Genomic DNA, 11,224 nt, shown 5'->3' with positions numbered 1-11,224 from the left:
GACCTGGGGATGGCAAGTAGTACTCAGTTAGTTTTTTTTAAAACTATCACAGCGTAAAGGATATTTTTTTTTTAAGAGGGCAATCCCTTTGAGCCCTGCTTGGTGGTTTACATTAGTCATGGGGATGAAAGGGGTCACCGAGTACAATCCTGTTAATAGCAGAATAGACAGTAATTGTCGTTTTTTTCACGTTTTATTGCTTTAACAAAGATTATACATCTATGGTACAGGTAGATACAAAGTAATCACAGGCAAACTTGCATTTTATGCTTGTCCACCCTCAGCTCTCACTGCAATATTCCCGCTATACCATTAGAGCCAAAGCTGGCAGCGTGTCAACATTTTGCCTGCAGTATGAGCTATCCAGTGTCTGCAGAGAGGACTGCATTGCCTGATTCCTGAAGGGTAAGGCTTGCACTTGTCTATGAAGACTGCTGGAGCTGAATATTAACGCCTTGGCAGACACTGATGCAGATTTTCGGTGGTTTACATAAAATGGACAAACATTTCAGAAATCCTCTGAGGAGATCATTGAGTGACCATATAAGAAACTCTACTGCTAAGGCTCTGGATGTCATCTGGAAAAATGCGAGAGAGAAGCGTCTGGCAGGTGAGGAGACTTAAAGCTCAGAAATGTGATGTGACTGTATGGTGCAGATGCAGCCAGTGCAGAGATGAGCTTTGTGTGGCACAATAATGGGTCCTCTTATCTTGGTGATATTTGGAAGTGCCTTAGAAAAGCTGACTGTGCCCTGCTGAGGAGAATACTGCGGTGATTTACAGCTCTCAATAAACCTGTCCTGTTTTATTGCCGAGGAGTGTGTCAGTTGGCATATGTGAGCTATGTAGTGAGAAATTGATGGCATTTCCTCTGGCAGCTACTCTGTGCTTTCAATTCCAGGGTAGTGTTGACTTTTGCCAGAGCCAGCCTTATAAGAGTTTATTTAAATCTATGACCTCAACATCTGCAGACCAAGAATACGCAGGCTGGGGAGTGAAATATCGCACATTGATTTGATTAAAAATTCTTCTTTTCTTCTTTAAGGTTCTTATACAATGAATTTTGGATGCACAATTTTTATGTATTTCTTACTTATAGTTTTTCCCAAAGGCTTTCGAAGTTATGTTTCCATATAAAGTTCTAAAAGTCTCATTAAGGCTTTTTATCAATATTGACATTTATATTTTTTTGATTATATAAATCAAATTTCATTTTCCACAATCATTGTACAATGGGTTAATAAAGTTGCCAATGAATGTAATTGACAATATCAACCCACATACATGAAATGGACAGTTGTTGCAGTAGTAGTACTTAAAAGCTGCCCATACAGAGGTTAGCTGAATGCTTGCTCAGCCGATACCCCATGCACATGCACACTCAGTTCCGCCAAGCATGCATGTGTTTTCAGTGGAGAAAGCAGATTAACCACTGCCATATCCCTGAGATGGCTGCTTATCTCTTAGGCCGGGATCACACTACCGTGTGTGATGCAAGAAACTTGCACGAGACTCTCGTATCAACACCCGGCACTGATGCCGCCACTCTGGACCAGAGCCGCGGCTGCATGTATTTCTATGCAGCCACTGCTCCAGTCCTGAGTGCCGGTGGTAGCACCGGGTGTTGATGCGAGTGTGATCCCAGCCTTGGAGAAAGAAAATGATCTGTCAAATAAAGGTCAGGATGCTTTTTACTCACCCTCCTTAAGCCCCCGTTACACACTGCAATATCGCTAGCAATATCGCTGTAAAGTCACCGATTTTGTGACGTTGCAGCGATATTGCTAGCGATATCGCTATGTGTGATACTTACCTCCGACCGGCTCCCCCGCTGGTTATCGCTGATCACGTGAGAAGCTCCTGGACCATTCCTCATCGGCCACTTCCTGCGGCGCTTCCTGCTGTGACGATGAGCGACGCGTGGACGCGGGCGGGAGGACGCAGGATCGCCGCGTCTGACAGGTAAGTAGCTACCCCCGACCCCTGCTATGTCGCTGGTGAGATCTGCCTGTGTGGCAGCTCACTAGCGACCACCTAGCGATGCACCAGCGATCCTGACCGCGTCATATCGCTGGTCAGGATCGCTGGTGAGTCGCTAGGTGTAACGGTACCCTTAGGTCCACTGTTGAGTCTCTGGTGTTGTTCTCGGGTGTCCTATATTGACTGTGGCACACATCTTATGTCGACAGTATGGCAACAAATCAGTGTGTTCTGCAACTATGCCCATAAAGATGGAATGCATACTAAAGAACCACTGAGCTTACTGATAGGCTGCCATGCTGTCAATGTATTATCAGTGGGGCAGCTTTTACCGGACACGGGGAGCAGTGGCAAAGACTTAGTTCTGAACATAGGGACTGTGAGTAAAGAGGGCTTTGTTATTTTATAACAAGCAGCTGTCAGGGACAAAGATTTCTTGGAAGGGGATAAACCACATTAAAGAAGCACTCCTATCAAAATTTATCATAATATATTGCAATCATCATCTTATATAGCACTGTGTACTTACAATTGCCCATTTTGCCCTTCTTCCCAGCTAATTCTTCTCTTTTCCATTAGGTCTATGACATCACGCGACTAAAAACTGACTAGCTGAATCCTTCTAAGCTCTCTGTAGAAACAGGAAGTCTCTTTTCCCTGCATGAGTCATCATCAGTTCAACAATGCTACTTCACTGCAAAGTTCCTAGCAGGGGGGAGGAGCAAAGCAACTGGGTCAGGAGTTGAAGAGGGGAATGACTCATGCAGGGAAAAGAGACTTCCTTTTTCTACATAGACAGAGAATAGAGAAATGGGAAGAATTAACTGGGTGAAAAGGCAAAATGAGCAATGATAATTACATAGTGCTATATAATATAATGATTGCAATATAATAAGAGGAAAAAAACTTTGATGGGAGAGTTTTTTTACATCCAACTACTAAAGAGCAACCCCTGTCTATAAAATGAAAGATGTCACATCAAGTTAATGTATCCTGCAACTATGTTGTAAAATGCTGTACTCCGTTTATTCGCTCTTACAATATGGTTACTACACTACAGCACACTAAGGTTGTTACCTCCATGACTCTCTGTGGCAACTATCCTTCCTTGTGTCTGTTGTCAGGTTCATGTGCCAGGAACACCTGAAAAAAAATCGAAAAAACTGCAAATAAAAAGAACATCTTTTGACTAATATAAAAAGCAAGAGATTCATACATTTCCAATCAACAGGTTTACGTGTGATTATCATTGTTGTACTATAGGAGGCCAATCAGGTAAAACTATGTAATGAGATTTTCGCTGAAGATCCTTCAGCTACACCGATTGAAAAATCATGAAATGGATCAGAAAATGCATGTCATTCACCATTCCTGAAATGCAAGGGCAGAAAAACCTTGTGGAAAATCCAACTGTTGCATCAATGTTTCTCTGTGTCATGTCTATTTTTCCCTTCAGTGGTATCGAATCTGTAGCAATAAAGCAGTAAATCTTCATTGTATCTCCACTTCCACTGTACCTCTATGGAGTTGAACACCAACTAAATAAAATATGACCAGACTCCAAGCAATCAGGATAATTATTCATGATACTCCAAAATATCAAATAAAACATAACACTAATGCTGGAGCCTCTACCTTGCTCCCCTTCCCCCTCCATTCAGAGATGTCAACATACTCATTTCCCGAGCCACGTGGTGACCGACTCCTGCGTCCGGCCTGTCTGTGCACAACGCACTGATTTCCAGGCAACATGCCTAGTAGACGTGCGCTCCACTGCTCTTATATGGGCAGCACGCACATTGTAAATGCCCCCAGCCAGTAGCTGGGAGTATTCTAGGTATAAAAAAGGCACCCTCTCCATTCATTCATATAGTGTGTGCAATGTATGTAGCCAGGTCCATCTTATCTTTAGAAGTTTGTTTGTGAACCTGAACCCCTGGTCCTTGTGTGGTCAGGGCCTGTACCCAAAACAGAATCTGGTGGTCCCTGATCCCGAAACCACACCTGGTGGTCCCTTGAACCTGCAGTCGTACCTGGTGATACCTGAGCCCTGAAGCTGCACCAACGGAACCTGACATTGAGAAGCCGCACCGGTGGTACCTGAAGCTAGAGAAGACGTATCGGCGGTATCTGAACCCTGAGAAGTCGCACTGGTGGTACCTGAATCCTGTAACAATTCCATCAGTACTTGACCTTGCACCTGTGTCAGTCCTGGTTAGTGTACCTGAGCCCGTACTGTCAGAGCTTGTTCTAGTATCCAAATCCAACCCTGTTTGTGGCTCCGTGTCAGTATCCGTTCTGTCAGAGCTCCCAAAACTAAGTAGTCGGAATAATCCGCATCCTGCCTGTCAATGGCTACAAGTCCTAGTGGTACCGGGCGGCTACCTGCAGCTCAAGCCTGATCCCACCATCAAGCATGCCCGTGCAAACCAGGTAGCCATTTAGCCTTGCCCCTTTCAGGTAAGGCTGGCACCATGGCACAGTTGGTCTACAAGCAACGTTCGCCACTTGCTGAAATTTAGTCAATGCACTATTTTGTGGTGCACTGATCAATAAGCCTGAGGCAAGGATTTTCCCATTAACTTTTTTTTGTGGCTTTTTTTTAAGCCAAACAAAAAAATGGATCAAAAAAGTAATGTGGCAGCATTTCAGTTTTACTTTTACGTCTTTTTGGATCCTATTTCTGTTTTTGGCTAAAAAACTCAACAAATACTGTGTGTAATTCTAGTCCAAGGTATCTAAAAGAAAAAGTTTGTACAAATTTAGCATGTCAGCTACCTTTTAGCATTTTACTTTGGTGATATATTTCAATATAGTATTACATTGTTATGTGATATACATGCTGTCAGTTGTTACAAGGTAATTTACAAATTTTAAGACTGGTTTCATTAAGATAACCTTAGCCAGGTTCAGCTTTGTTGGAGGGCACTCGTTGTGTAAGTACCGTAAATCACCGGCATTGATGTTATCATTTTCTTTTATGAGTGTTGATGGGTGATAGTTCAAAAATTTAAAATACTAGCATAAAATAGAATTTCAAGATTTACAATGAGCAATCAAACAGCCTGAACTGTGTGTAAAACTACTTTGGATTGATTGCTTTGCTCCTTTGTCTGTATACTAGGAAATATGTGTAGGAGTATAGGGATAGCGCGCAGGCAATGCCATTGTGCTAACACTGTTTGCCTACACTCAGTGGAATTCCTGGCTGTCAGCGTCCCACTAATAAAAGGGAAGAGCTAATAACATTGGACTTTGCGTCATTACAATACACATAATAGGGATTAGAGGAATGCTCTTTGTTTTCTTAATGCATTCTTTTATACTAAACTGAAATACTAGTATTTAAGGCTCACTCACACAGGTGTATAAATTGGACAAGTGCGATGTTATTGGATAGCACTTGGACCAATGTTATTCTGTGGGGCAGTTCTGATCTGCATTTTGTTTGGAATGACAAAAAATTATTCGATTTTCAGCGCAAATTGGATATCAGTAAGCTATTCACGTCAATGAGCCAGTGGAAAACATGGGATTGCACTGGCACTTTATTATACTTTCATGTTTACACTCTGCACTTTCTTTGACTACTTTATTTGTAGATATCAAAAACCAAGCACTTTTGATCATTATCAAAGTCGATGAGATCTTCTATCTGATTAATTATTTTGCCTGGGTCACTCTTTACTATATATTTACATCATAATATTTGCATTTTTGCACTGTGTTCACCTTCATTTATTTTATCTTGTCTGTTTTGTCGTAGATGGTTGCAATTTCTAAAGTACAGTAGCTACCTTCAGTGGGTAATTTCTAGAGGCAGCTTTCCTTCTCTTGGAGGGTGTTAATTTGCATATATTTTTCTCAGAGAGCTCAGCCTATAAGCCTCTCTAAACAGTTCCTCTTAGGCCACGTGCACACTTTCAGTATTTGGTGAGTTTTTTACCTCAGTATTTGTAAGCCAAAACCAGGAGGGGGTGATAAATACAGAAGTGGTGACGTGCTTCTATTATACTTTTTCTCTGATTGTTCCTCTCCTGGTTTCGGCTTTCAAATACTGAGGTAAAAAACTGACCAAATACTGAACATGTGCATATGGCCTAAGGTCCATATTAGATGTCAAGTTCTGTAAACGCTCACTAGCCTATATTGCCAGTCAAGCCTTGTAAATCCCCCAAATAAACTGACAAGTAGAATACCCCTTAAATACACTTTAATACACACCTATAAATGAGTAGGCATTTCTCCTAACATTTTGTATCTGATCCTCAACTTTTTCTTCCATTGAGAAATCCATGTACTCGCCCTAAATTCTCTCAGCTGTAGAGACATGTGGGTATCCTATTTTTGTTGAGCCGTTCACAAATTTTATTTATTATTATTACTACTCAGATTTGGGAAGCCACTTGGTGGTTTAATATCAAAATCAACTGGTTCCCATTATGGGTTTTACAAATAGATATGCCATTTGAACACTTGCAGTGTTGGAGTGGGGTGCCAAGTGCCCACAAGTAACATTTATTCTAAAAGTCAACTCTACAGCTAAATGCAAATGTTACCTGACCCTTGTTCACAAGTTTCCAGCCATCACATTTTCCAACATTAGTATGTGGGCAGCCACATTCTCCATTGAAGTATACATATGAAGGATACATTTGGGTGGAATTGGTGCCCCCCATCCATCTGATAAGTGAGGATCCCAGAGGTGGCATTTATGGCTGTACAAAGTGCATCATGTGTACTGTGCTAAGCGCTGCTCATGTAGGCGGGTTGGAGGCTGGGGACCTACTCTTGTAAGGGGGCCTACCTGTGAATTCACTTAATCGCCTTTGGGCCAGTCCAGGCTTGTTAAAGCCCCGTCTCACATAACGAGATCTTTAGCAAGATCGCTGAAACGTCACAGATTTTGTGATGCAACAGCGATCTCGCCAGTGATCTCGCTACGTGTGACACATAGCGGCGACCACCCCCCCGCTGGATATCGCTGATCGCGCTCGAATGTCCTGGGCCATTTTTTGATCGTTGGCGTCTCGCTGGCCAGCGTGCATCACTGTGTTTGACGCCGACGAGTGACCTCGTTGGCGACGCAGAACTCAGGGACGCAGGTGTGAGTCGTCAGAAAAGCTTCTGTGTGACAAGGTACCAACAACCGCCGAGGTCGTTATACAGATCGCCTTATTGTTGCTGCATCGTTGAAGAGATCTGCCTGTTTGGCAGCTTACTAGCGACCATGTAGTGACGCACCAGCGATCCTTACAGGTCATATCGTTGTCGGGATCGCTGATGCGACACTATGTGAAACGGGACCCTTACCACAGATTCTTTATAAACAAATAAAAACAATTACAATTGATTTATTTTGCACCTACAAACTGGTTAGAATTTGGTGAATATGGCTATAAACACTGTGAAAAATGTACATAATCTCTGTACATTATCCTATAAAATGTTCTAATATATCAATTAAACAATACTATTTTTGTAAATTTAAGATGATTGGTCAGAAAAGCAAGAGAGAAATGCATCCTTTCGGATACTTTCACATGTATTTTCTGTCCGCACACTATATAGTTTACATGGAATATATCACACCATGTGCTGGTTAGGTCCAGTTTATGGACCAGACTAGTGCAATTTAATAACTGAAAGCTCTGCACCCACTCACTTTGAGGACCAGTGCTTTGTCCAGCACATGGTACTATTCACTCCCATGACTGACCTGATAAGTCAAGTACTCATCTGAACATAGTCATAGGATACTCATATACTTGCTGGAAAGAAAAGTGATGTCAAAGGTTGTGCTTAACCCCTTCACCCCAAAGCCTGTTTTCACCTTCCTGACAAGGCCAATTTTTACAATTCTAACCACTGTCACTTTTTGAGGTCATAACTCTAGAATGCTTCAACGGATCTTCTGGGATTGTTTTCTCATGACATAATGTACTTTATGATAGTGGTGTAATTTCTTTGATATGACTTGCATTTATTTGTTTAAAAATAGAAATTTAGCGAAAATGTTGAAAATTTTGCAATTTTCAAACTTTTAGTTTTCATGCCCTTAAATCAGAGAGTGATGTTACACAAACTAGTTTATAAATAACATTTCCCACATATCTACTTTACATCAGCACAACTTTGGAAACAGATTTTTTTGGTTTTTACAACAAAATTTGCAAAACCATTTTTTTAGGGACCACCACACATTTGAAGTGACTTTGAGGGGCCTACTGTACATGACAGAAAATATCCAAAAGTGACACCATTCTAAAAACTACACCCCTCAAGGTACTCAAAACCACATTCAAGAAGTTTATTAACCCTTCAGGAGCTTCACAGAAATGTTTGGAATGTGGAAGAAAACAATAAACATTTACTTTTCTTTCACAAAAATTTTTCTTTAGACCTAATTTTTGTTACTTTCTCATTGGTAACAAGAGAAAATGAACCATACATTTTGTTGTGCAATTTCTCCTGAGCATGCTGATACTCCATATATGGGGGACACATGGCAGAGCCCAGAAGGGAGGGAGCGCCATTTCACTTTTTTAATGTAAAATTTACTGGACTAAATAGTAGTCGCCATGTCGTGTTTGGAGAGCCCCTGATGTGCCTAAACAGTGGAAACCCCCCACAAGTGGCACCATTTTAGAATCTAGACTCCTTAGAGAACTTATCTAGATGTGTATTGAGCATCTTCAAACACCAGGTGCTTCACAGAAGTTTATAACGTTAAGCCGTGGAAAAAAAATCACATTTTTCCCAGATAACACAGGTCAACGAAAAAAAATTTTTTTTCTGGTGTCCAAAATATTTTAATGAATTTGGGGTATTTTTGGGGTGCTGATTCTGAATATGTCATCAGTTTTGCCAGATTGGCTCAAGTTTTTGAGATTTTTGGTATCTTATTTATAGCACTTGTTGGTAAATGCGACGCATCATCTCATTAATTTCTTTGGATTAGTACTTGAACTGAGCAGTTCTCAATATAGTTTTGTGTTAATTAGTGTTCTAAAAGTTTGTTCATAGCTTGATTTTTGCACTAACTTTATGTTGTTGTCTGTTTTCCAGTGAAAAGCATGAACTCATCATGAAGAAGTTGTCTTAACGATCCAGACTCATTCTGTTACATTTGTGGTGAATATACACTGCCAAAACATAGAAGAAACATAACACACTTCGTAAAAAAAGTGTATTTTGCCTATTTTGGGGTTATGCTTGGGGACCAAGACAAGTTTTGGGCACCACACATAGTGTGCAAAGCATGTATCGAATTATTACGAAAATGGAGCAAAGGACAAAGAAAAAGCTTCAAATTTGGTGTTCCAATGGTGTGGAGAGAGCCAAAAAATCATCATGATGACTGTTATTTCTGTGCAGTGCAAGTGCAAGGATTCAATAAGCATAAGAAACGAAAATGGGAGTAACATGGAATCTGCAAGAAGGCCTGTCCCTCATTGTGAAGATGTGCCTGTACCTGTGTTTACCATAAATAACAGTCATCATGATGATTTTTTGGCTCTCTCCACACCATTGGAACACCAAATTTGAAGCTTTTTCTTTGTCCTTTGCTCCATTTTCGTAATAATTCGATACATGCTTTGCACACTATGTGTGGTGCCCAAAACTTGTCTTGGTCCCCAAGCATAACCCCAAAATAGGCAAAATACACTTTTTTTACGAAGTGTGTTATGTTTCTTCTATGTTTTGGCAGTGTATATTCACCACAAATGTAACAGAATGAGTCTGGATCGTTAAGACAACTTCTTCATGATGAGTTCATGCTTTTCACTGGAAAACAGACAACAACATAAAGTTAGTGCAAAAATCAAGCTATGAACAAACTTTTAGAACACTAATTAACACAAAACTATATTGAGAACTGCTCAGTTCAAGTACTAATCCAAAGAAATTAATGAGATGATGCGTCGCATTTACCAACAAGTGCTATAAATAAGATACCAAAAATCTCAAAAACTTGAGCCAATCTGGCAAAACTGATGACATATTCAGAATCAGCACCCCAAAAATACCCTAAATTCGATGAAATATCTTTGGCACCAAAAATGCTGTTGACCAGTGGTAATCTTTTCAAGCTCCAACTTTTGCATTTTCATAAGGGGGTAACAAGAGAAATTTCTCCATACAATTTTTTGATCAATTTCTCCTAAGTACACCGATACCCCATATGCGGGGGAATACTACTGTTTGGTCGCATGGCACAGCTTGGAAGGGACGGAGCGACATTTGACTTTTTGAATGTAAACTTTACTGGAATAATTAGCGGATGCCATGTAACATTTGGAGAGCACCTGATGTGCCTAAACAGTGGAAACCCCCCTCAAGTGACCACATTTTGGAAATTATAACCCTTTGGGAATTTATCTACAGATGTAGTGGCGATTTTGACTCCATGGGTGTTCTCCAGAAACAAGCAGCATTGGATGTTGCTGAGTGAAAATTGCAAATTGCCGTTGTAGTGACTAGTACATTATGCCTAGCTCGTGCTTCTGGAGCCACGCACCTGTAAATTAGGTGGACTCTCATCACTATAGAAATCCCAAATTTAGCATTTTCATAAGGGGGTAACAAAAGAAATTTCTCCATACAATTTGTTGTGCAATTTCTCCTGAGTAAACCAATACCCCATATGTGGGGGAAAACTACTGTTTGGGTGCATGGCAGAGCTTGGAAGGGAAGGAGCGACATTTGATTTTTTGAATGTAAAATTTACTGGAATAATTAGCGGATGCCATGTAGCATTTGGAGAGCCCCTGATGTGCCTAAACAGTGGAAACCCCCTCAAGTGACCACATTTTGGAAATTATAACCCTTTGGGAATTTATCTACAGATGTAGTGGCGATTTTGACTCCATAGGTGTTTTCCAGAAACAAGCGGCATTGGATGTTGCTGAGTGAAAATTGCAAAATGCTGTTGTAGTGACCAGTACGTTATGCCCAGATCATGCTTCTGGAGACATGCACCTGTAAATAAGGCCGGCTCTCATCACTATAGAAATCCCAAACATGTTGGCACTAAATGTTGTTTAGGCACACTGGGGCTCAGAAGGGAGGGGTGGGGGCATTTGGATTTGGGAGTGCAGAATTGGCTAAATTTCTTTTTGGGTAGCATGAAGCCATTTAGCTTTTCCAGAGCCTTTGTGCTACCAATAAGGTGGAATCCCCCTATATTTCTGTTAACAGATGACAGACCTGAGTGGGGACTTGCTTTTTTGTGGATTGAGTG

The 11,224-nt window shown here is 40.9% G+C and overlaps 1 protein-coding gene across 1 annotated transcript in view; it reads left to right on the top strand.

The window, feature by feature from the left end:
* The first annotated feature begins 373 nt into the window (after positions 1 to 373).
* DLC1 (DLC1 Rho GTPase activating protein) overlaps positions 374 to 11,224 on the top strand; it is a 265,236-nt gene continuing 254,385 nt past the window's right edge. The window contains exon 1 of the mRNA XM_073583593.1: positions 374 to 610. Coding sequence (XP_073439694.1) covers positions 469 to 610 — 142 coding nt within the window. The 5' untranslated portion in view covers positions 374 to 468. The remainder of the gene's footprint in view (positions 611 to 11,224) is intronic.

The sequence above is a fragment of the Dendrobates tinctorius genome, unplaced genomic scaffold, assembly GCF_039654945.1.
Source record: "Dendrobates tinctorius isolate UK_male_01 unplaced genomic scaffold, ASM3965494v1 ptg000079l, whole genome shotgun sequence".
NCBI classification, from domain to species: Eukaryota; Metazoa; Chordata; class Amphibia; order Anura; family Dendrobatidae; genus Dendrobates; species Dendrobates tinctorius.
This window is presented reverse-complemented; position numbering and strand designations above follow the sequence as displayed.